Source organism: Nuphar pumila, chromosome 13, assembly GCF_984573655.1.
Source record: "Nuphar pumila chromosome 13, dmNupPumi1.hap1.1, whole genome shotgun sequence".
In the NCBI taxonomy this organism is placed as follows: domain Eukaryota; kingdom Viridiplantae; phylum Streptophyta; class Magnoliopsida; order Nymphaeales; family Nymphaeaceae; genus Nuphar; species Nuphar pumila.
Window position 1 is genome coordinate 12,431,065 of NC_143261.1, and position 27,714 is coordinate 12,458,778.

At 39.7% G+C, this 27,714-nt stretch overlaps 1 protein-coding gene across 2 annotated transcripts in view; it reads left to right on the top strand.

Annotated features, from left to right (window-relative positions):
* The first annotated feature begins 204 nt into the window (after nt 1-204).
* LOC149817787 (protein S-acyltransferase 8-like) overlaps nt 205-27,714 on the top strand; it is a 40,620-nt gene continuing 13,110 nt past the window's right edge. For both annotated transcript variants that reach the window (XM_089985896.1, XM_089985897.1), the window contains exons 1-3: nt 205-934; nt 2,146-2,331; nt 17,622-17,924. In XM_089985896.1, coding sequence (XP_089842022.1) covers nt 869-934; nt 2,146-2,331; nt 17,622-17,924 — 555 coding nt within the window. In that variant the 5' untranslated portion in view covers nt 205-868. The remainder of the gene's footprint in view (nt 935-2,145; nt 2,332-17,621; nt 17,925-27,714) is intronic.

Sequence of the window (27,714 nt, forward strand, 5' to 3'; positions counted from 1 at the left end):
TTAGCAAAGTGTAAACTGAAAAAACTTATTGTGGCAATATTTAGCAATTGTTAATTTTGTTATTATTATTTAATTATTATTATTATTATTTTAAAGGAAATCAATATTTAGCAATTGCATTTAATCCTTTCCAGCCCGCCCCCAAAAAAGGGAAAAAAAAGAAAAAGTGACACCGCCCCTCGATCATTCCAATCTTCCCTTTTTTTTCTGCTCCCTCGGTATCCACATCATTCTCTCTCTTCTCTGTGGGGTGGCCGTACAACACCGAGCCTCCTCGACTCGAATCTACACTTCGAACCTTCCCTTTTTTCTCCTCTGAAAAACTGCAACCCCCTTTTTTTTTCCTCCTTTTCACTAGAAAAAAAATCTCTCAGTGAGCCCCAAAATCCATTTCCATCACACCCACTGAACTCTTTCCCAAACTGAATCACTTCTCCTTGTTGGTCATACGTTCTTCAGTGCCTAAATTTTCCCTTCTCTGTGGAACATAGTCCAGGAGGTTTCCTAGGGTTTGGCTACTCTCTTTTACATTGGAAAATCTGGGAGGGTTTTGTTTTCCTTGGAAAAAAATTGGTTCGTTTTTTGGGGTTTTCGACGGTGTGATTTTGGTACTCGGTTGATGCCACAGGGCATTTTGTTCGTTAGTTATTGTGTTTGATGCGGAAGAGCCTGACTCATGGGATGGTTCTCTGGAGGTGGAGTTTTTGTAAGTGCTAGGGTTTTTTCTGTAGGGTTGTAGCGGTTCTGGCGTTTGGTGGGTTGAATTATGGTGGTTTTTTCTGGGAGTTTGGCGGGGAATGGATCGGAAGCGGCGAGATGTTGACGGGCTTCGGAGGTGTCGGAATTGAGGGAGTGGTTTTAGTTCTGAATGGAGTTGGCGGCCCCGAGTAGCCCGATGGACGGCGTCGTGTTTCAGAGTTGGAAGGCGAACAATGTAGTGACTCTCTCTACTGCCTTTTACCTGAGATTAATTCTTGTTTTATGCTCTTTTAAGTGTTGGATGTGTTTTTGGTTGTTTATAGTTCCCAGTTTTCTGTGGATTATTTGATTTAGTCTCTTGGTGGGTGTTTGGATGTGCCCACTTTTCCAGATAGGTGGTATAAGTTGGGAAAGTGCATTCGGGGGTACAATGCAGATTCCCAGGTTATCCTGCTTTTTTCTGGATTAGTGGGTCCATCAAACACCAAATTGCTTTCTGGAGAATAATCCAAATTCCGAGCTTATCTTACTTTTTTTGGATAGTGGGAGCATCCAAACACCCCCTAATCGTATTGCTTGGTGAGAATACTTTTAAATCTGTTTGAATTAGTAGTTTGATTTTTTAAGTGTTATTCGTAATGGTGAAATGATGATGTAAAGTGAAGTTTGCAGTGAAGCATTTTACATTTTATTGCCATTGTGTTGAGTTTCATGGCCTGAATTATTGTTCATACTAACGTACATGCAGAATGCATGGACATGTGTTTGTGCTTGTGTACTTGTCTGTGTGATCATGTGGTTTAGACGATTGCCTCATATAACATGACAGTAATTTGCTGTAGAGTTGCTTTAGAGCCTGCAGGATTGCATTATACAGTGGAAATCTTATGTATATATTACCCACAAATCAATATGATTTTTAGTCATTTGGAAAACCTCCATAGCCTCGGTGTTTTTTTGACACGTTTATGATTTGAACTTGCCTTGAAAAGCACAAGGGTTAAGTTTATCCTCATTATACACAACTCGATGCATGGAATGCAAATTGAACAGCTAAATACTATGAAGTGTATGACAACTTGACAAGGATTTGTCTCAAAAAAAGAAAAGGACGTTACCGAGATAAATGTAATAAGAAAAAAAAAAAGACTACATCTAGAAGAACCAATATTAGATATCTGCAATGTGTTGCCTTTTCTCCTACTTGAATTTAAATTTTGTTCATCACAATTCGTCCTTCCCTACCAAAATAGTATTGAAATTCTTGTTGTGCATATTAATGGATAGCAGCTTTGAAAAGAGGAAAGGCTTGGTGCGTATGAATTTCCTTTTGTAGCATTTTCGTTATGTTTAGCTCATGGGAGCAGTTTTCTTTCAATCAGGCTAATTATTTTTGAATTGTTTTAACCGGAACTAATTTTTTGTTTGCATTTTGCATTTCTGCAGACATTTTTCTTGGGTGGGAAGTTAATATTTGGACCTGATGTTAGATCTCTATTTATCACCATATCACTTATTGTTGTCCCTGTGGTGTTCTTTTGTGTATTTGTTGCAAGAAGTCTTCTACACAAATTTCCTACATACAATGCTGGTTATGCGATTCTGGTGGTAACCATAGTCTTCACAATCTATGTTAGTCTTTCTTTCCCTCGTTTACTCATTTTGGTGATTGAAAGAAATATTTTTCATGTGAACAATTGCTTTTCACCTTCTAGATCCTTTGGAGATCACATTTTGTGGGTCTGTTTTTTATTGTTCCTGGCCAAGTTCTCTTAACAGCAATTTGTTGTGGTGATGGAATCTTGTTGTTACTTGTAGTGTTTATGTTTTTTTCTTCTCTGGTTTAAGTATATGATTTCATTTAAAACATGCTTGAAGTCATTCACAATTTCTAGTTACTTGAGTTTTTTTTTATTGTGGGGGGAGGGGGTGGGGATGAAAGTAAGATTTTATATTGCTGGCTCTAGGCTATCTTTTGGGACTTTCAATCTTGAACATGAAGGAATACAGTGCAACCATCATTTAATTGAAGTGATGATTACTTGAGGCTAGAACTCTTGATATATGCGAGAAAAACACTAATGCTCAAGAGTTGCCATTTAGGTCAACAAGCAATTTAGAGGTATATGAGGCATACCTTGACATTAAGAAGCTCTTCCTGTTCACCTCCAAGATATATTAGGAAGTTCTAGTAACTACAATCGATTCTGAAGTTTATTTTAAAACCTTACTACAGCCACTGGCTCTTTCACCATGTGCAAGGGCAGACATACTGTTTTCCTTTTAACTCATTCCTGGAACATTTTACTCATAATATTTAAGGGTAGAAGAGGGATATATATATATATATATATTATATATATATATATATATATATAAAGAGGCTGGCAAAATAAGGGTAATGCTGAGTCCCACATAGTTAAATGTTCACTGCCAGTGGGAAAAAATGCACCAGGCATTGCTAGAATGAGTTAGGATGTGATTAACATGGGTGATTACTTCAAACTTAAAAACTGATAACCACTTTGCTACCTAATGTTCTCCATTGAACGAGTAAGAAATTGATTTCCTTTACAATGTTTTGATGATGCAGCTTGATAGGGTGTTATTGTCAAATGGGATTTATAGTTGCAGAGTGGGAATCGAAAACAAGGAGCAGTATGAGAATTAGAATCAGAAGGCGGTCATTTTAAATCTTTAGCGGAGTTGGGAAGTGGGAAACGAGTAGGAAGCGATACTAACAAATTGATGGACTTTTAAGAAATGAAGATCAGAATCATTAATTATATTATTCTATTAAAAAATATCTATATCACTTAAGAAAATAATGCACAAATATACATTCATATAAGTACCAAATATTTAAAATCAACAACTTAATAAGCTTAATTTGAACACCACACTTTGAAATAATAGAGTCCCCTTACATGATTTCTTCTTCTTATAGATAGATATAGAGTCTAATCTATGGAGAAATTATTTAAGTACATTTGGTGCAACAACCCTGATGCAGCGAGGTACCGGCCTTCACGTGTTATTGACGACGGCGGTTGAAGGCACGACCCTCACGGTCGTGCGTTGGGCAGAATGGAATAAGAACGCCCACCGAAAACAATGAGGCTTTACTTTATTTCAATACCAACTTCAATGAACAATGGAATGAATATAAAAAAAAGGAACAAACAGTGAAAAGGAATAAAGAAAATGGGAAAAAACTGGAAGAAGAAAACAATTTTGAAAATAAAGGCTGCTGCTATTCTTCATAAAAAAATCTCTCTATCCTTGCACGCAACCCTAGGAGGGTCTTTTAAAGGCTTTAGCTGGATCCGAGTCTCGGATCCGGTCCCGGACCCGAGACAACTCCTGAGTGCTATTGGATCGGGGGTGTCCCGGCCTTTACTCTCTGTGCTCGTCTGGAGTAGGTACGCAGAGGGACCTCTTCCCTGCGTCTCGGTACGGGAACCTGGATCGGATCCACTACTTGGGTCCGATCCCCAATCCCATGGTGCAAATCCGGTCCACTGCCTGGGTAAGGCTGTATGGGTCCGGGTTCATCCTGCTCTGCATCATTCTCCCCTGGTTGGGAAGAAGTCGGCTCTGACGACTTGTTGTCTCCACAGTAAGCATATAGATTAGACACATTGAATATAGGAGAAATGTGCCAATATCGGGTAGGTCAATGAGGTAGGCATTAGGGCCCAACCGCTTAAGAATCTTAAAAGGACCATACTTCTTAGAACTCAACTTGCCATAGGTGCCTACTGGAAAATGCTCGGGACGCAGGTAAACCCATACTAATTGACCGACTTGGAACTGGACATCTCGACGACCTTGGTCCACGAAAGCTTTATTGGCTTTATAGTTTTCAACAAGTTTGGCTCGGACCTGTCTGTGGATATCGCGCATTTACTCGATGGCATCAAATGCGTCTGGGGCTGGGTCTGAGATACTAGACACAGGTGCTAGGTCTACTACATGGGTGGGTGACCGACCATAAACCACTTGGAACAGAGATTTGCCTGTAGACCGGTTGATGGAGCTGTTATATGCGAACTCGGCTTGAGGTAATACTAGGTCCCAAGTTTTGACATTCTCCCCCACTAGACTCCGTAACAGGTTTCCTAAGGTGCAGTTGGCAACTTCGGTTTGGCCATCTGTTTGAGGGTGGTAAGCACTACTGAACTGAAGCTTGGTCTTCAACAAGGCCCATAACGACTTCCAAAAATGGCTCATAAAACGCGTGTCATGATTCAAAGTAATTGTGTGAGGTAAACCATGAAAGCGGGCCACGTCCTTGAAGTAATAGGAAGCTACTAATGAGGCGTCGGTGGTTCGCTTACACGGGACAAAAATAGCCATTTTGGAGAACCGGTCAACAACGACCAAAATTGAATAAAAACGACGCGGGGTTTTGGGAAGACCCACAATAAAATCCATTGACACATGCTCCCAGGGACGTTGAGGAATGGGTAACGGAGTATACATACCACTATTCTGACGATGCCCCTTAGACACTTGACACACTCTACAACTTTGAATAAACTTGACAACATCTTTGCACATTTTGGGCCAAAAGTAGCGTTCATCCAACAGAGCGAACGTCTTATCATGTCCAAAATGCCCAGCTAGTCCCCCTTCATGTAACTCGAAAATCAATTGAAGTCTCAGAGAGAAATCAGACACACATAACTTGTTATCGTGAAAGAGGTAACCGTTATGGATACTAAATCATGGGTCGACTTTGTGATCAGAGGAGAGACACCCTTCCCAGACTTGCTGGAAATTCGGATCCGTCGAGTACAACTCCTTACACTGCTCGAACTCAATGACCTGCACTGACATAGTCATCAGAAGACTGTTCTTCCTGCTAAGAGCGTCAACTACCTTGTTCAGAGTACCAGACTGATGGCGAATCGTGAAGGTGTACTCTTGCAAGAAATTGACCCACTTGGCATGACGAGCACTCAACTTCTTCTGACTATTCAGATACTTCAAAGCCTCATGATCCGTGTACAAGACAAACTCTTTATAAATAAGATAATGCCTCCAATAACGAAGGGCTTGTACCACGGCATAAAACTCGACATCATAAGTGGAATATTGGTACCTGACCTGAGTCAGCTTATCACTAAAGAAAGCAACGGGTTTGCGGTTCTGACTCAAGACTGTGCCAATCCCCACTTTAGAGGCATCACACTCAACCCCAAAGACTGCACTAAAATCAGGAAGGGCTAAGACAGGGGCACTAGTCATTTTATCTTTGATAATCGTAAAGGCCTTTCCTGCAGCAGGCGTCCAATGGAAACTAGTACCCTTTAGGCACTCCGTGATAGGGGCTATGAGGGTGCTGAAATTTCTCACAAAACGTTGGTAAAAAGTGGCTAACCCGTGGAAACTACGGATCTCTCCTATAGTCTTTGGGGTAGGCCAATCTACAATCGCACGGACCTTCGCGGGATCTGCCTTAACTCTATCAGATGACACAATAAAACCTAAGAACACGACACTGGACGTCATAAACTCACACTTTTTGGCATTGACATACAATTTTTCTCTCTTTAAAATCTCTAAGACCTGACGCAGGTGACTCAAATGATCAGACAAGGACTAGCTATAAATCAAAATATCATCAAAGTATACAACGACAAACTTCCCTATACAAGAACGCAACACTTGGGTCATCATATTCATGAAAGTACTTGGGCCATTAGATAACCCAAATGGCATGACTAACCACTCATACAATCCATCACGTGTCTTAAATGCCGTTTTCCACTCATCCCCCTCCCGGATACGGATTTGGTGGTACCCACTTTTTAAATCAATTTTGGAGAAAATAGAGGCACCAGCCAACATGTCGTCCAAACGAAGGATGGGAAAACGATATTTGACAGTAATGCGATTGATTGCTCGACTATCTACGCACATGCGCATGGACCCATCTTCTTGGGGGTGAGCAGGGCGGGTATTGCACATGGGCTCACACTCTCGCGGATAAATCCCTTTTGCAGTAGCTCCTGGACCTGCCTCAACAACTCAGCATGCTCGGATGGGTTCATGCGATACGCGGGGAGGTTAGGGAGACTCAACCCTGGAACAAAATCAATCACATGCTGCACTACTCACGTGGAAGGTAGGCCATCTGGGAGGTCATCTGACATAATATCGCGAAACTCCTTGATAAGGGGCGCGATGTCCGCAGGAACGGGTAGGGGCGTGCTCATCGACGACTTAGCCACCGGGGCATAACAATAACCATCCTCCCAACAATGACTCGAGAAAGACCGATAGGATAGACCTGCAAGCCGGGGAACTCGCTCAGGCTTATCCACTGTGGGAAAACCGGTCTCCTTGATGGGGAGAAGGACTATCTTATGGCCCTTAAAAACAAAGGAGTACGTGTTCCTACGATCATCATGAATAGTCTTGCGGTTAAACTGCCAGGGACGTCCCAAAAGGATGTGACATGCATTCATAGGGGCTACATCACACCACACCTCATCGTGGTAATGCTCCCTCATGGAGAACAGAACTAGACAACGCTGGGTGAGAGGGACCTCGTTTCCCTTCTTGAATCATGCCATCTTATAAGGTTGGGACAACTTCTCCGTTTTTAGGTTCAAGGTGGACACAACGCTCTCGGACACCATATTCTCACACGCACCCGTGTCGATAATAACATCACACGCGTGACCCTCACAGTTGCAACATGTTCTAAAAATGTTGTTTCACAGCCATTTTGCAGGGGTCGACTCACGGGGTGCGGTCAAAACATGACGGATGGACAATAAATTTTCGACATTGCCGTCGAACTCTACGACTTCCCTCTCATCCTCGTCCTCAACCAATGACTCACTCTCACTCTCGGATGCTGACTCAATAATACCCTCAACAAGATGGGTGTTCTTGTTTACAGTGGGGCACTTAGATGCGACATGTCCTAACTCCTGACACCTAAAACAACGGATGGTAGACTCACTAGGTTTGGCTTTGGACCTGGTATTGTACGCGGGTCCAGACTGGTCAGGTTTGCTAGGGTCTGCTCTAGGGGTGGACTTTGAGTCCTCCTTCCTAGGGGAGCTTGCTCCCCTGGTTGGAAAACTCGACCTGGGTCGACTGGACTGGTCACTACGAGAGGTCCTATACTCCTGCCTCTTTTTCAACTTTTCCTCAACATTCATGGCGTAACTGCTTGCCTTATCTAATGTCTCGACTGTGACACAACTGAAATCATCAGAGATAGCAGGACGAAGACCAGAAACATACCTCGTGACCTGCTGGCGGTCTCCTCGTTCTGCACTCGCAGGGATAGGCGATGGAACTCTGCAGTGTACTCCGCCACAGTTCGGGTGCCTTGACGCAAGGTAATGTACTCCTTGTAGGCCCTCTCAACGTGATCTGACGACACGAACTTAAACTGCATTAACCTCTGCATCTCCTCCCAAGTCTGTACGCGCCCTAGCCCCTGCCGTTCCCGCGACCTCTGTAGCTCAACCCACCATGTCTGCGTTAGGCCCCTCAACCGAGTAGAGGCTAGGGAGACATGGTGGTGCTCAGTGACAGTGTGGTAGTCGAAGAAGAACTGGACGACATAAGACCAATCGAAGAACTGCTCCGCATCGAATCGTCCTGTGAACTCTGGAAGGTCTAACTTCACCCCATATGTGGAGGGGTGCTCTGGTGCTCTCTGCTGACGAGTCTCCACCATTCCTGCGGGATACTCGTTCCAGAAAGCGTCGTTGTCCAACACTACTTCATCACCCTCTGTGCGATACTACTCGCCTGGACGCTGGTGCTGACGAACTCTAACGACATGTGGTCGGCGCTTAGGTCACGCCGGTCCCTGCTGATTCTGCCTCGGTCTGTCTTGCCCATGGGCGGGCGCCATCTGTGGCCGGCATTGTGGCGCCGGTATGACAGGAGGTCCTACAAAAGGTGGACAAACTTGCTAGGTATCGGGCTCTAGGTGGGTAAGAACAGGATAACATGGGCCTAAGTTATGGGTTGGATTAGGGTAGAGGTAGTGGATTGGGTATGATATGTGGTTCTAGATCGGGGATGGGTTAATGGGTTGGTTCATGTTTGGGTGTTGGTAAGGGTATTGAGTCTGGTTTGGACAATATTGGGATGATTTACCCTATTGGATCTGGATCGGGCCAAGTCCTAAACTGCTCGTCGGACCCAGAATGGGATAGGTAGGATCATGGATCGAGTTGTGGTGTAAGGAGGCCTGGTTCAAACTCGATCCTTGATCTATAACAAGATGGGTCTGGTTTTGACCCGGCTCAAATTCAAACTGGAGCTCCATCCAGGTTTGATACAAGTTTGGGTCGGCATTCGATCCATTTTGTGGGTCAAAACTAAAGGGTTGGGCCTGATTCGGGGCGAACCTCGAACCAAACCCAACTGGGTAAGTCTGGTAAGGGGCTTTGAGACTCGGACCCGCTCTCTGGGACCCAAAGGATGGTCCTCGAGACCCGGGCTCGGGCCCCGTTTTCACAAACTCAGGTCTGGACCCTCTCGGGTCCGGACCCGTCCACACGGGTCCCCCTGCTCCCGCTCGTGGGTTTGCTGCCTTATGGCTCCCACGCACGGGTTCAAGGGGGGAGGCTAATTCCTTTCTGGGTCGAACAAACGCACTCAGATCTGCAACAAGGCCCAGCGTGACGCTGGGGCCCTGCAGATCCGACCTGCTTTGTGGCGCAGCCCCCATGGCGCGAGGCCATAAGCCCAGACCTGCGGCAGGACCCGGCGTGACGCTGGGTTCCTGCAGACCAGGCCCGGCCTGCGATGCAGTCACGGGGACCTGCTGCCACGGCTGGGGTACACCCGAGCGATGGGGCGTACCACTTTGATGGTTCAGTTGGAGGGTACCCGGATCTGGGTGAACCACAGTCGCTGCTGGTTCGTGATGGAGGGGGTTTATCGGATGGGGAAGGCTGCCGCAACCTGCATCCCTGTGCAGGGTCCCCTTAGCGCCCCCTCGCCGCGCAACGTGCTGGAGCGTCAACCGGGCTGGATCGATGGCGGTATTGTCAGCAGGGGTAATCGCACGCTCGCCTGACTGGTTCGATGGCATCGTGTGCGCATCGATCTTTGATTCAAGAGCACCCATCCGCGCCTCGACCCCATCCATGCGCTTCGACAGACCGGCTACATCTTTACTTACTCGTGTCATGCACTCTTGAACCTTGGTCATCATGGCCACCATCTATGGCCATCATCTGCGCCATTGGATCTTTGTTGCCGGTGTCCCCCCGCTCCGTTCCACTTGCTGGATCGTTCCTCGCATCATGAGACATGCTCTGACGATGGAGGAACCCTAATGCTCTGATACCACTTTGATGCAGCGAGGTACCAGCCTTCACGTGTTCTTGACGACGACGGTTGAAGGCACGACCCTCACGGTCGTGCATTGGGCAGAATGGAATAAGAATGCCCACCGAAAACGATGAGGCTTTACTTTATTTCAATATCAACTTCAATGAACAATGGAATGAATATAAAAAAAAGGAACAAACAGTGAAAAGGAATAAAGAAAATGGGAAAAAACTGGAAGAAGAAAACAATTCTGAAAATAAAGGCTGCTGCTATTCTTCAGAAAAAAATCTCTCTATCCCTGCACACAACCCTAGGAGGGTCTTTTAAAGGCTTCAGCTGGATCCGGGTCTCGGATCCGGTCCCAGACCCGAGACAACTCCTGAGTGCTGCTGGATCGGGGGTGCCCCGGCCTGTACTCTCTATGCTCGTCTGGAGTAGGTACGCAGAGGGACCTCTTCCCTGCGTCTCGGTACGGGAACCTGGATCGGATCCACTACTTGGGTCTGATCCCCAATCCCGTGGTGCAAATCCGGTCCACTGCCTGGGTCAGGCTGTATGGGTCCGGGTCCATCCTGCTCTGCATCAAACCCTTCCTATCTGATAGAAAAGGATCCCACATAAATCATTTGTCTATGAAAAGCTGATCTAATTGTGTTAGTGTCTATAATTGACTTCTTTTGTATAAATACTAATTGATAGAACCTCGTTGGCAAGTGATACATGAGCTTGTTCATTGGAACCCATGGTTATGGATTTGAATCCATTAGTATGGGTCATTTTCTTTTTCAAGCGAAGTCTTCTAGTATGTGAAAGAATAAAGAATTTGTCCAGCAAATTATGCATACTCTATCACGTATATTGCAAATCTACTTCAAGTAAGCCTAACAACATGCTTTAGCTACTATGTGATACTTTTGAACAATTAAAAAAAAAACTAAGGGTGGAAAGTGTTTTATAGATTCATACCTATAATGTGATATTGTGCCTATGTAAAGTAGAAAATCTTTGATTTATTTCATCTAAAATACAACTTATGAAGTAATAACATGATACATTCATATTATCTCAAAATTTACAAAAAGAATCTAAACATCCAAATAGTGTCGTACTTACATCACTATCATTTTACAAAACAAAATCTAACTTCCAAATTTGACATGAATGGAATTCAGGATTCCCGTGACTGAATCCGATTCTTGCTGGAAATTTTGGATTCCTGAATGTGTCTGCTTCCTGCTTTCTAGGAATTAGGATTCATCCTTATTCTAAGCGCTTATGGTGACTATGATAAGAACAAATAAATAATAATCTGTAACTCTAGAATGATGATTCTTGATCAGCCCAACCATAGTAACCATATCCTTGTAGAAAAAATAGGTTTTTATGTAGTGCTGATATAAGTATAACTGTATAACTTTTAATGCACGTCTCTTCCTAATAGCTTGGATTGCTAAAACACTCGTGTTCTGTATGAAATTTTATTAAATTAATTGAAATGAAATAAGATATATGGCTCAGTTTTGCGATTAAAAGTTGGAGGGGTAATTCCATTTAGGGCCAACCTTTTGCCCATAATTCAAAAACTGGAACTTACTTTTTTGAAATTCCTGAAATGGGCCATAGGTTTCCTAGAAACTGTCAAATAAGGATCTCAGATCAACATCCATCATCTTGGAAAACATGATTCTTTGTGGTTTCCTGTACTGTCCTTTGAAATTGAAAAATACTTATTCATCCTCATAAGAAAGAAAAGGGTACATATTTTAAATGTTTGATTTTGAAGGGTATTATTGTAATTTGACTTATGATTTAACTTGAGTTATAAGCAATAATAAAGGTGAGCCCCTGTTTAACAGTTTCCAGGAAAACAATGGCCATATCATGAAATTTAGAAACATGAGGCCCATTTTTGGAATTAGGGCCAAAAGATTGGCCCCTAAATGGAATTTTCCCAAAGTGGAAATACTCTTTACTCCAAATAATTCCCCATGAATGGGGAGTTAATTTCCTGTTTCGCAATGACTTCCCTTGCACTGTAGAAGTGCTTTGTCTTTTGGTTTGAAAGTTCACATCCCAATGTAGGTAGTGCTTTTGGTAGCCTTTGTTTACATTTGTAGTTTTGTACATACATGCATAAATGTACATATGTCAAACCTTGTAGTAACAAATTTTATCTTTTTTTTCCCTTGGGATGGAGGGTCCTTGACAGGTTTAACCAATGTTGTACATATGGTACGATACAATATGATACATATCATTACTATGAGGAATATCGATACGATACGCACTCGTATCGTGATACAAGTGCGTATCATATCTGTATCATACGATACAAGCCCATATTATACCGTATCATACGATACAAAGTGTATTGTACGATCCAATATCGACGCCCTTTAAAAATGGCTGAAACTTGTTTTTTATCTTTTGCGTTTTAAAGACCTCTTGAGGGCCGACTTCCTCATTTGTCTACAGTCCATTAAAGGGGTATCCACCCACCCTAGGAGTCGTGAGAGCGATTTGAGGGGCGATCTGTCACGCCCCAACTCAAAATCTGAAAATCTATTTTTTTTTGTACAATTCTTTTCGAACACAATGAAAGTCTTATCGAATCATTTCAAAACTACCCCCAAACTTGGACACGTGACAAATTTAGAATCAAACCACTTAAACCATTTACAACACAACATATCAAAATAAATTTCATTTATTGCATAAATGAAATTTCATAGTTTACAACCAAATGATAATGACAGAAGCAATACAGTTAAGTCCGTTCCAAAAACCTTGAAGTCTCTATATGTTGTGACATCCGCCTGCCTACGCACGTGGATCTGAAAAGCGTAAAATACAGAGCATAAGGCACATCGTGTCTCAACACAATTTTGCATACCCTTACTAGGTCTCTAGAATGCACAATACGTAACCATATTGGTAAACAGAACAAATTACGATTTAACTTATGTAACCTTATATCATCTTGTGATGATCTAAGCATATAGTCATGCATAGTTGTTGCATACAATTCACACATGCATTTATCTGTACCTATGACATGCAATTCATGCATACCTTTATGCGTACATCTAACATGCAATTTGTGCATATACCTTTATGCGTACATAACATACAATTTACACATACCTTTACGCGTACTTAAACATACTATTTATGTATACTTTTATGTGTACATAAGCATATAATTTATGCATACCTTTATGCGCACATCTAAATCAAATATATTATCATGTGTACCTGTAACTTATGCATACAAGTGATCCACACATAAACTCAAACTCACATTTAACTTAAGCATACAATTATGCATACATGCCATTCATGCATACAATCATGCTCACAAGTAATTCACTCTTGCAATTATGCATACATGTCATTCAAGCATACTATTATGCTCTCAAGTAATTCATGCATGCAGTTATGCATACATGTCATTCAAGATACAATTATGCTCTCAATTAGTTCAAGCATACAGTTATACATACTTGTCGTTAGTAGTGCACTATGATAATCCAGTTCGAGGGATGACATGTCTCAGACTCTGGTGTCAGTCTCTTATCTTTCGAGAACTTTTTCTCAATGCATGTCATTTCATAAAGTAAATGCACATACTATGCATCATATCATCATAAGTTGCACTTGGGTCAATACCCATAAATTTCATGCTATTCATTGTATCATTCATGCATCATCACATTTGCTATACTTGCAAATTTAAAACATGAATAGTCAAAATTTAACATAGCAAGCAAGCACTTGGGTCATTACCCATTAAATTTATGCCATTCAACCATACACCTCATGCATCAAGCACACTTGCATGATTTAAAACATGAATGACAGAATTTCAGCATACAAAACGATCACTTGGGTCAATACCCATCAAATTCATGCTATTTAACCATACACTCCGTGTATCACATCACATTTGCCATACTTGCAAATTAAAACATGAATAGCATAATCTCTCATATGAAGCAATCATTTGAGTCAATACCCATCAAAATCACTTCTGAAGCATCCATCACACATCTCTGCACGACCTGTCCTAAGAGATGCCTTCTAATGCATGCAACTTGCCCTAAGTAGTTAAATTCTAATGCATGCATCCATTCATTTCGTTCATTTTCATACACGCCCCTGGACATTTCTAGGACCATAGGTTTGCTCAATAACACAACCTTGACCATTTAGGCATATGCTATACTTGCATACATGCCTCAAACAGTCGCCATTCATCATTAATGCATGCACCATATTTGCATAACTGCATTACATGGTTTTCATTCATACATGCCTTGCAACAATTGCAAACATGCATCACATCCATATTCATTCATTCGTATGCCATAATTGTATACACACAATATTAATATCATCATTTTGTATGCCATAATTGCACACACACAAAAATATCTCCATTCACCCATTCATATGCCACAATAGCACAAATAGGGCCCGCTTTAGTGCCGCATGAACAATAATAAATTTTATAAGTTTATATGCAAATTTTATCTTTTAATGTTTAAGAGTTCAACCTTCATAACAAACACTTCTAATGGTTGATTATGCAAATTGAATAGCCCTTTCGCCAATCCCAACTCTGGTTAGTTCAGTAATTCAATAAACATGCACATGCAACCATATCACAGTTAATGATTAAAACTCACATAACCTCTATAAAATCCCTAGCATGCTCAGATTTACTTTATAAGCTACTTATGTACACGAAAACCCCTTTATAGGTTCTAAAGTTTCATTAGAATTAGAGTAGGGCTTGCTCTATTTCCGTTTGCAGATATCTACTTACGTAACCCTACGTAAATAGAAACCTAGTAAGGACGTCGGGAACCGTACCTCTATAGTTGTGTCCTAAGTTCGGATACGTTCGAATCTTCGCTGCACGAACCTCGGCACACCCAAAGCGGAGGAGGTTTGGTAGAGAGGGAGCAGTAGCAAGCGACAACGGCTGTTGCACGACAGCGAAGTGCAGTGACAACTAGTGCGGGAGGCGCTCAGCAACACGACAATGATGCTCAACAACACGACAATGAGGCAGCATGATAGCGCATATGAGAGGGACGAGAGTTTGCATGAGAGAGGAAAAAATGAGAGAGAGAGGGTTTGCGTGAGAGAGAGGGGGGTCTCATAAAAGATGCAAAAACGAGAGAGGTGAGAGAGAGTGGTAGAGACGAGAGTGAGAGAGAGTAAAAAGAGAAAAGAGAGAGAGAGTTTCCTTTGTAAAAGGGAACTCAAGGAGGGGTGTCGACTTAAAGAGAAGAGAGAGAGAAGGAGAAGGGGGAGGCTGTCACGTGGCAGCTCCCAAGGGGCTGAGGGGTCCCTTCCATGGGAAAACCCCATCCTGCCCCTTCTCTTCTACTTTTTCCTTCCTTTTTTATTTTTCACTTCCCAAAATACCCCCATTCTTCTGTTCTTTCTTTCTAAATACCCTTTTGGGTTTGGGTATTTCGATTTTGATCCAAATCCACTTATGTTTCTGACCCGCTTACCGTTAAATGAGTTTTTTGGTGTTTTGGTCGATCCGAATCTTGCTTGGATCGATTTTTTGGAGTTAGTATTGCTCCAACTTCTGTTTAGACCGGATTTCTCGGGTGTGGATCGTTTCAAGATCCAAACTTACGTAAATATTCTCGATTATTTACGTTAAAAAAATCATAGTTATTACACGATCCATACGCAAGGGAGAGGGCTTTTGCAATTTGCTCAAGAGTGCATTTCCACCATTTTTTCACTCAAGGAAGTGGGTTAAGGTAAAAAATCCCTATTATGAGTAAAATTACACAACTACCTTCCAAAAAAATTTCCCATCAGGGGTTGACGCTCCCGAACCCTCACTTTACGGGTAGGGGGCCGTTGTCCCCCGCCAATTTACCGCAAAGTTGGATCCGCGAAAATTAAGGGTTTATATCAAGGTAGAAATTAGGCTTCACACTCCTCCAACAAAGATGACATAAGATGATCCGGCATGGCAATGTGGCACTCAAGTAATGAGTGAAAACCGATTGATAATCGAGTGCAACTATTGCCATAATATTTTTGTTTATGTAATATGAAAGTATGAGTCTTGTGATATGTTCTTAATTGCAAGATATTTAATATTTTGCATTATTCTTGTGAGATAGTTGATGTTTGATGATGTTTTATGCAGCTCACAGAGACATAAATGCTTCATTTGTGAATTTATGGTTGTATTTTATGCAATTCATCATTGTTTCATGTGTTATGAGTTTTTTAGAGTTTTTGCTAAATTTTTTTCTCATGTTCATGATTTTTTTTTATTAAAAACTTATGATTTTTTACGATACAATACTGTACGTATCTTATTTTGGGTGCGACCGATACGGATAACGATACGATACTTATAACCTTGGGTTTAACTATAGGATTGATCATAAGGTCTCTTAGTTGATATTATTGTTCCTCAATAAATTCTGACTTGTCAAAGTGCATGCTATTTGTAACATTTCATGGCCATTGAATGACTACAATGGTACTGCCAATATCTTCTCGAATTGCGTGATTAGATAATGGTTTATTGAATCCCAAAGCACATTTCGTGAAAGGGAAGAGCTTTTGTTTTTGTTTTCTAAGAGGAATAATCTCACAACTCCTGCCTCTTTAAACGTGATGAACATGAAGGTCTTTCATACGAACAAGAGATGCTTGGTCCTCTAATGAACCAATGTGAAAAAAGGGTCAACAAAAAGTTCTAAATGAATAAATTTGTTATTTTCCTGACCAAGAACAAACTATTCTAAAATACCAATTATTTGCGGGTGGGTCCACAATTGTGAGATTTTATACTGCATTCTGACTGCTACATATTCATGTTGCAAATGTATTGTGCTGAACCTCTTTGAGGCTTTGCATGCTTTTTAGTTCTCGTACATATGATGATCATTCCCTTTATTAAGTTATATTTGTGTTATTTATTTTCTGATATTGTGTACTAACTGATACATGTACCTTCTTGTTTCTTTTGGACTCGTATCTGTGTTGGTTGCATATAAGATCTTTTTATTACTTGCTGTTTTTTATGGTGCTTGTGACAGTGCTGCTACCACCATAATTGCCATTCTTTTAGTATCTTTTTACCATTTTATGGATGGTTGTCTATTCACTTTTTTGCAGTATTTTTGTCATTTGTGAGCATATGATAGCATTCTGTTCTCAACCTCTACCAAGATAGTTTTTCAAGAAAATAGACAAGAGCCATTGAAAAGTATGGTTATTTTCCTTTCGCATACACTGTAAATATTGCATAATAAATTAACCATATTTTGCACAGTTTCACCTTTCATAGGGAATATGTCAAGCTCCGTGTAAATGATTCTTTTGTGCTATTTCAATTGCAATGGCAATCATAAATTTTGGTTAACTATTTTCAAACTTTAAGATCTCTCTGTCCCCTCCCCCTCTCCCCCTCTCCCCCACCCACAAAAACAAAAGGTACTGCAAGTATGCAAGTTAATTTGGACCATAATTTTGGTTCTTCTTACTCTTGTCACCGTTATTTTTTCTTCTCAAAGTTGACAAGTTTATCCTGATAAAACTTAATCAAGGTATTGGTACTTCTTCTCTTGACTTCTGCTCAAGATCCTGGAATTGTTCCTAGAGCTTTGCATCCTCCTGAAGAAGAGATATATGAATCAGCAGTTGCAAATGATGGTGGTGTTGGACAAACTCCAAGACTTCGATTTCCTCGTATTAAAGAAGTTTCATACAATGGCATGACTGTGAAGGTCAAATACTGTGATACTTGCATGCTGTATCGCCCTCCGCGCTGCTCCCATTGCTCCATTTGCAACAACTGTGTTGAACGTTTTGATCATCACTGCCCTTGGGTAGGGCAATGTATTGGCAAGGTAATTTTTGAGGCTTTTCATTTGGTTGGTAATATTGGGTCAAGTTGGACTGTTTTATCACCTATATGTACATATGTTTCTTTCTCTTCTTTTTTGCTTATGGTCGGATCTATCAGATCAATAGGTGAAAGTGAAACCACACTGGAGCACTGTAGAATAAGAGAACAAAATACATTAACTGAGGAAGCTCAAGCTTCCTGATTTTTATGGAAGCATATTTTTTAAAATCTTCTTTTGGATCTGATGGAGGGAATTGTGTCTCGTGGAAGTGCATGAAACAAATGGGCCCTTAAGAAGTCACTCAGTCAGGTATTTCCTTCACACATCCACACATACAACACACATGGGAAATGGCATCTTTCCATGCTTGGGGGCCACACAGCTGCCAGCATGGAAGGGGGGTGACAATGTTCTCGTATGGGGCGAGGTGGAAAATGACAGGAAAAAGTGTGGGAGAAGGGAAAAGTTGCCCACTCAGCCTGCCAGTTCATCCCTTCTTATTGCTGTTTGTTTCACTCAAAGTGGGAAATGACTAAGCTTTCCTGGCAGCTCGGCCTTTTCCCACCTCATGAGAACAAAACAAATGGGCCCTAATAGAAAAGAATAATGTATATTTGGGAATTAAGAAAGTCAAAGGCATTGCATATTGCTGAATTGTGGAGGGCTGCAAGAGCCAAGGTTGGAAAATAATATTGTGTAAGTTTTGGAAATAGTTTCTCATGACCACATTGGATATTTTTGAAGTATGCATGTCTGGTGGAATATACTTATGGTAGACAGCCATTTGCAAGGTGAGATTTACACTTGAGCTCACTTCATGAGTCAGCACATTGATCTCTTTTGGATTCTTTGTCTAGAATATGGCAAATGCTTTTCTCCACATTATGGAAGGTAGAGTTTTTTTTTGTTGCTTCCTTTGAAGTTCCATTTTTTTCTGTCATCTTTATATTATTAAGGTTGCAGGCTGCCTTGTCACCATCCTGTTTTCTTGCTTTTCTTTTAGTTATAGTCACCGATATTTTGAAAATATCGTGACACTATCGATATTTCAAGGTACAGATATGCTCCCGAGATTTTTCCAATATTTTCAAAATATCACAATATTTTTCTGAGATATTCTCGAGATAAAAAAACAAAATTTTAATATATTTTAAGTATCTTTTTTTGTTTCTTTTACATTTTTAAAACTTTTCTAATCGTTTCTTTATAATTTTGCAAGAAAAATACTATAAAATCTTTTATTTCTTAACTTTTTTATTAGCTTTTTTTTTTCAAATTTTAAAACTTCCAATAACCTTGCCGAGAACGATATTGGTGACTATGCTTTTAGGCAATATTTTCTTAATTGATTTCATATCTTCTGTTTTCTGCATATCCTATAATTGGTCTTCGCTATAGTGAAATGGGGCTAGGAGCCCACCTTCGTATCCCTTAAAAGTCCCTTACCTGATCCATCAATTATCTAAACTGATAATCTACGGTAGACAACAAATCTAAAGAATTTGGAATAAGTATGTTTAGCATAAGCAACAAGAGGTATAGAGGCTCTCAAAGCATGAATATCTGCTTAAGTGATATAGATTAATTACAAGACAAGCCTGAAAAGTTGATGTCTAGTTCTTGTGTGGGTTTGCCCACACAATGATAAGCTTTAAAAAAATAGGGAATAAATACATTTTTGACATACTTGGGTGTCCTATGTTAAAATGTAAAATTGTAATATATATTATATTATATTATATTATTAGTATATATATATATATTTTTATATATATATACTAATAATTACAAGTCTAGTTCTTGTGTGGGTTTGCCCACACAATGATAAGCTTTAAAAAAATAGGGAATAAATACATTTTTGACATACTTGGGTGTCCTATGTTAAAATGTAAAATTGTAATATATATATATTATATTATATTATTAGTATATATATATATATAATTTTTTTTTCCTTTTATTATTTTTATTTTTCTTTATTTTCTTTTTAGTATCTAGTTTAATAGGAACTAGATCATTTATGTGTTGTAAGGGGTGAACTATAACAAGTCCAACGACTCTTTTGGGAGAACTCAAAATGAGCTCTCCTCTCTTCCTCTCTTTTGTATAAATAGGGGTGAACCCGTGCAATGTATTCCACTAATGCTTCTTAAGCATTTTTGTTATAAATAAAGATTTATTATTTCATTTTGTGTTCTTTCGATTATACCCTTTTATGGGTCTTGTTTGAAGTGTCTTGGATAGAGACTCTTTTGAGAGATTCAAGTTCTTTTGTGGAAGACCATCATTTCATTACATGGTATCAGAGTAAGGGAGATCTTAGATCTCGAAGAACTTCTGCCTCGTTTTCCATGCTTCACTTGCAAAAGGTGTTTATCACCTTGTTCGTGGCTCAAGAAGACTCTTTTGAAGAAATGAGGAAATTAAAGATTTTTTTGCTACAAAAATTTGTATCATTTCTTATTCATCCTCTCTCTTATACTCTTTTATCTTTTTTTCTCTTCTTGCATCTATTCTTTTCTCACCCTTGTAAAAGATTGATGACAATGATAAGATCACCATCATACCCATGAAACTAAATGATACTAATTATGAAATGTAGGCTTCGATTATGAAGCACTACATTTGGGTAAAAGGGTTATGGGGTATAGTGGATGGTTCCGATTCGGAACCTAAACTATCTCTCACTAAAATAGAGGGTGATAAAGAAGTTCTTCTAACAGAAGAAGAGAAAAGCAAGGCTTTATACACTTACGAAAAGAAATGAAAAGAGTGGAGGATAGGGCATGCAAAAATTATGTCATGGCTAATTAATAACGTAGACATTAAGAAATGCTCTAGTTTTGTTAAGTTTGAGCATGCCGATAAGGCTTGGAGATGTAATGAAGAGAGGCGGAAGCACCAATAGAGCAAAAACACTCTTTAAGAGTGACCACAAGAGTCAAGAACACAAACACTAAAAAGTGTATACACAAAACTTACAAAGGTAGAAAATGACTTAAAGTCATAAGTTGAATATTATTGAAAAAAGAAAGAGGAGGGTGAAAACCCAATACCTTTACAAGTGGGAGCCTCCTCTATTTATAGAGGAGGAGAGCTAAAGGGGGACCATAAAGGGGGCTCCCTTCTAGTCGTTGGGAGCCCCAACGGTCATAAATATGATCGTTGGGGCCCCAACGACTAGATAGGTGGGGCCCCTTATGGTCCTTCAAAAGAAAAACTAAGAAATAAAAAAGGAAAAAGAAAAAGGGGAAAAAGAAAGAAAAAAAAAGTACAAAAAAGAAAAGTACATGGTGATTTACCAAAATACCCCTATCAGGTTTTTGGTTGTACAGAAAAAGAAAAAGAAATATATTATGTATATATACATATATATATACTTATATATATATACGTATGTATATATATAAGTATATGTATATATATATATATATATATATATATATATATATTAATATATACATAATTTAACATCCCCCTTAAACTTTACGGGGAGAAGACCGAAAGTTTGCTAAGAAGAAACATAAAACGTGGAGTGGGGAGCGCCTTGGTGAAGAAGTCAGCCAGTTGATATTCTGAAGTGACATATGACAATGTGATGGTTCCTTTGAGATATTCGTCTCGAACATAATGGCAATCCATTTCGATATGCTTGGTCCGCTCATGAAAAGTATGATTGTTTGCAATGTATATCACACTTTTGTTATCACAGCAGAGCTTGGTGGGAGTAGAAATGAGGACGCCCATGTCACTAAGGAGACTTCAGAGCCATACGATTTCCATAGTTGTCATTGCCATGACCCGATATTCAGCTTCAGTGGATGATAGTGAGACCTTCTGCTGCTTCTTGCATCTCCACGAAATGCGAGATTCACCTAAAAAAATGCAAAGACCCGTAATTGAGATACGATCATTGGGATTTTCTCCCCAGTCAGCATCAGTAAAAGCAGTTAACTCAAGAGATGAGGAAGAGGATAAGAAGAGTCCCTTGGAAATGGTATTTTTGATGTATCGCACAATTCTCATTACGGCCGCCATATGAACCGAAGTAGGTGCATGCTGAAACTGGCTTGTTGCATGAACCGCATGAGCTATATCTAGACGTGTGATGGATAGATAAGTGAGGGATCCAATTAATTGACGGAAGGGGGTTGGATTCTCAAGAAGAATACCACCCTCAAGTCTCAGTTTTGCATTGATAACTTCGGGAGTTTCAACTTTCTTTTCATCAGATATTCCTGATTTGGTACAAATTTCTGCAGCTAATTTCATTTGAGATAGGATGTATCCTCGCGCGGAATAAGCCACTTCAATTCCTAAAAAGTATCTCAAGTATCCAAGATCAGACATGTCAAAAGTTTCTTTTAACACAGACTTTACATCATTTATCCCCTTTTTGTCATTCCCAGTGATGATCATATCATCAACATATAGCAGAAGCATAACAATGGAGTCACCTGTCTTCTTAACAAAAAGAGCAGTGTCAGTATAGCAAGAAGTAAATCCTAAATTGATTAATACATTACTAAACTTGTCGTACCAAGCTTTATGAGCTTGCTTAAGTCCATATAAGGCCTTTTTTAATTTGAAAATTTTTCCATTTAAATTCATACCTGGAGGAGGTTCCATACAAACTTCTTCATTTAAATTTCCATTCAAAAAGGCATTTTTGACATCAAGTTGAAAAATTGGCCATTTTTTAACAGAGGCTGTAGCAATAAGAGCTCGAACACTAGTCATTCGAGCAACTGGGGCAAAAGTTTCATCATAATCTACCCCATACTCTTGGGCATATCCTTTGGCTACTAACCTAGCCTTATATCTTTCTAATGAACCATCACTCTTAGTTTTTACTTTAAAAACCCATCTACATCCAATGGGTTTCTTGTCATTGGGTGGTTCAATGATTTCCCAAGTTAGTGCCTTTTTAAGAGCATTAAGTTCAAGTTCCATAGCTTCATTCCAATGAGCATATTGTTTAGCATCATTGTAATGAGATGGTTCATGAAAGGAGTGAAGAGCAAGTAGACATGCTCGAAAGTTTGGAGAAAAAGAATCATAAGATACAAATCTATTTGGTACTTTGGAAATGCGATTTGATCTTCTTTGAGAGGTTTCTTCGATCGACTCACTTTGACAGAATTTTTCAAGGGCACAAGGTGGATTTCTTTCATTCCTTCTAGAGTAGACTTGTATTTGTCTTGAAACATTTTCTTCTAAATTTTGATGATCATTTGGATGTTCAAAATGATCTTCAATGAGAGGTTCACTAGGATCAAAATGATCATCTATGATGTTTTCTTGAGGCAACAAGTCAAATAAAAAGGAATAATCAATATTTTCATTTTGTTGGTGCGAAAAACCATTTTCTTCTTCTAAGAATGTGACATCTTTTGAATATATAGTTTGTTTTTTAGTATGTCAAAACATCGATAACCTTTTTGTTTTTCGCCATATCCTAAGAAAATACATTCAATAGCCCTAGGAGAAAGTTTATCATTTTTGTGAGTTAGAACAAAGCATTTACATCAAAAAATTCTTAGTCTTTTATAATCGGGAGACATATTGTAAAGTTTTTCAAATGGAGAAAGATTTTTCAAAGAAGATGAAGGGGTTCTATTGATAAGGTACGTTGAGGTTAGAACCGCTTCGGCCCAAAAGGATTTTGGAATATTTTTTGAAATTAATAACGTTCTTGTGGTTTCTATTATGTGTCTATGCTTTCTTTCCGCAAGACCATTTTGTTGCGGAGTGTTGGGACAAGAACGTTGATGACAAATTCCTTTTTCTTTTAAATAGCTTTGGAATTCATTGGACATGTATTCGCCTCCCGAATCGGACCTAAGAATTGATAGGTTTCCCAAAAATTGATTTTTAACTATCGCATGAAATTCTTTAAAGAAGGAGAAAACTTCGGATTTGCGACTTAGGAAGTAAATCCATGTAAATCGAGTGAAGTCATCAATAAAGACCACATAGTACGAAAATCCTCCTTTAGACAAAATAGGGGAAGGTCTCCACATATCGGAATGGACTAGTTCAAAAGGCCGAGTGGTGAAATAACTTCTTTGAGGAAATGGAGTAGCTTTAGATTTCCCAAAAATGCAATCTTTACAAGTCATGTGATTGTCTTTACAAGTATTGTTCAAAAAAGGAAAAAGAGACATTTTTGCAAAATTTGGATGACCAAGTTGTTAATTTTCCTTTTTGTTCCTGTATTGTATTGAGAAAGAGAAGAGAAAGAGAGAGAGGGAGAGAAAGGGAGAGATCGACTGCGGCTGTCACGATTTCTGTAAAAAAAAAATCGTGACCTAAACATGTATTTAAGTTTATATTACATTATGGGTCGGGTCTGGTATATCCAGACCCGATAACTAAATACAAGACCTTTACATACATGGGCGGTGACATGGATCAGGTCGGATCCTGCACCTTTTTCACCCCCCCTCAAGTTGATCATGGTTTTGGACCATGAACAACTTGTTTTTAAGCATCCAAAAGCGATCCTTGGTTAACCCTTTGGTAAATATGTCTGCAACCTGTCTTTCAGTACTGACAAACTCAGGTTCAATCTCTTGTTCTTCAACCTTCTGCTTCACAAAGTGTTGGTCGATCTCAATGTGTTTGGCACGACTGTGATGTACTGGATTGAATGACATATTGATAGCACTTTGATTGTCACAGAGCAAGGTAGTGTGGGAGATCTTTTCTCCTACTTCAGTTAGAAGATGCCTGATCCATGTGACTTCGGCGGTGGCAGCCGCCATGGATCTATATTCAGCCTCAGTGCTTGATCTAGCGATAGCTTTTTGTTTTCTACTGCTCCAAGAGACTAAATTTCTTTCAATGAAGGCACAATATCCTGATGTAGATCTTCTTTCGTCGGGATCTCCTACCCAGTCTGCATCACAATATACAGTAATTTCATGCTCGTTTTGGCCATGGGACTGTGGTAAATATATCAATCCATCCCCAATAGTCCCTTTCAGATATCTAAGGATCCTCTTGACCGCTTCCATATGTCCAGTACGTGGCGCATGCATAAATTGAGACACTTGATCGACTGAATAAACAATATCAGGTCTAGTGAATGTGAGGTATTGTAACATTCCTATTATGCTGCGATACCTGGTGGGGTCATCACACAGATCTCCATCATGAGTGCTAAGTTTTTGATGAAGTACACTCGGAGTTCCTAGAGGTTTGCAGTCTTTCATGCCTGCCTTGCTGAGAACATCTACGGTGTACTTGTGTTGAGTGAGTGTCAATCCATGAGCCTGGTTGTCAACTTCTACACCAAGGAAATAGCGTAGAACTCCAAGATCTTTCATTTTGAACCTTTGACCTAATAAGTCTTTTATTTCTTGGATGTGGTCCGCAGAGTTTCCTGTGATGATAATATCATCGACATAAATTAATAATAGAGTGGTCGCAGACTGGCTTTTAAAGATAAATAATGAGTGGTCCAGCATGAAACGTGAAAATCCATGTTTTTGAATCTCAGATGAGAAGCTATCAAACCAAGAGCGAGATGCTTGCTTCAGGCCGTAGATGACTCTTTTTTATCTGCATACATGGGTTTTGCAATTTTGTTCTTGATATCCAGGGGGTTGTTGTTAAATTATGTACCTTATCACCTAATGTAATATATATATATATATAAGGTAATACATATACATATATTAATATATATGTATATGTATCTACTTTTTATATATATAAAATATATATATTTCTTATTATTTAGTCATAGGGGTAGTTTTGTCTTTTCTTCCATTTTACGCACATTCACCTTTTGAATGTGTTTGTAATTTCTTTTTAGTTTTTCTTTTTCTTTATTTTTATTTCTTTTATTTTTGTACTTAAAGGAACCATGGGGGGGCCACTCAAATAGACGTTGGGCCCCTCCAACGGTCACATTTGTGACCGTTGGAGGGGCTCCAACGTCTATGAGTGGAGCCCCTCCAAGGCTCCCTTTTGGGTTGTTATAAATAGGGGCTCTCCCCTTGTATTCTCTTATGGCTTTGAGTCAAAGCCCAAGTTCTCAATAAATTGATTCCATTGTTTCTATGCCTTTGTGCATTTGTGAGTTATTTGTGGGTTGTGCTTTTTGTGCACAAGTGTTCTAAAGTGTTCTTATTGTGCTTTCGTGGTGGGTTCATTATCAAGAATATTAAGGTCTTGATATTAGTATCTTGTTGGAGATACTTTCACATGGTATCAGAGCCTCGTTGGAAGAAAGAAGATCGTGTATCTCGCCTCTTGTGAAGCACCTCGAAAATCGTGCCCTCAAGCTAGTGAAGTTTTTGAGTAAAGCATTTGCTCCGGGCAATATTTTAGAAGCAACTTTTGTCAAGAAAAGGTTGAAAATCCATTAATGTACGCTTTATTTTCCATCTTCTCCTCTCCATAATGGGTGAAAAAGACTCCCACTTCTCCCTCGGTTTTAAACTTAGTAGTTCGAACTACCATGTTTGGGCCGGCAACATGGAAGCCCATATAAAAGGGAAAGGTCTTTGGGGTTATGTTCAAGGTTCCATATCGGAACCCGAACCCAAGCTTTCCATTATAGAGAAAGGGGAAATTAAAATTCTTGAAGGAGAAGATAGACAAAAGGTCTTAGAAGAATATTCCAAAAAGCATGATGAGTGGGAAATGAAGAACTTTAAAATATTGTCTTGGATTTTTTCGTCCGTGGAAACCAAGATCAATGCCAACATCATTAAGTTTAAAAGGGCATCCGAAGCTTGGTTATACTTTGAAAAAATATATACGTCAAGGGATTTGTCTCACAAATACTACCTTCAAAAGAAAGCCTTGACTCTTCAACAAAATGATTTATCTATTCGGGAATATTTTGCCGAATTATCATCTATTTGGGACGAGCTTGCAATGCTTGAACGAAAATGGAGCGGAGAAGCTATTGAATTAAGGCACAAACAACTAGAGGAAGATCGGTTCTTCAACTTCCTAAATGGTCTTAGACCCGAATTTGAGCAAATTCGGTCCTCCCTTCTATCGGCTTTTACCTCCACATCTATTGAAGATGTCATCACCAAGCTAAGTGGTGAGGAAACACGTATGGGGATTAGTAAAAATAACCCAAGCATTCTTGCTACACCTTCTCAAAATGACTATGAAGGGGTCAATGTCGTGTCAAGACCCGGTAATAATTTGAAGACCTACAAACCGCCTCATTTCAAAAATCAAGGGCAAAATGATCGATATGGCAAGAGAGATTATAGCAAATTAACTTGCCATTTTTGTAAAGAACCGGGACATATCAAACCCAATTGTCCCAAATGAAAGAAATTCCTCGCCGCGGCTTTAGCATCCCAATTGGAGGAACGGCCTTCAACATCAAATGAACCTCTTTCGCTTCATCAAATTATGGATGCTCTTCAACCTCTTCTCAAAGGAGGCACTTCTGGAGCCGCTATGTCATCTTCTTCTTCTCTTGGTAAGACATCTTGGCTACTTGATTCTGGTGCTTCGTTTCATATGACTCCAAATCATTGTTTTCTTTCTAATTATTCTGAAAATCGTCTTCCATCTTTTGTCTCAACCGCGGATGGAACCCCTCTTGAAATTAAAGGAATGAGCAATTTTGAAAAACAAGACTTCTTTATTCCAAAAATTCGTCTTATTCCAAAACTAAACTTAAATTTACTTTCCGTTTCTCAACTCTCGGACTATGGTTGCGATATAAAATTCTCTTCTAATAAATGTTGGATACAGGATCGCCAGTCCGGGAAATTGATTGGGGAAGGCTCTAGGAGAGGAGACCTCT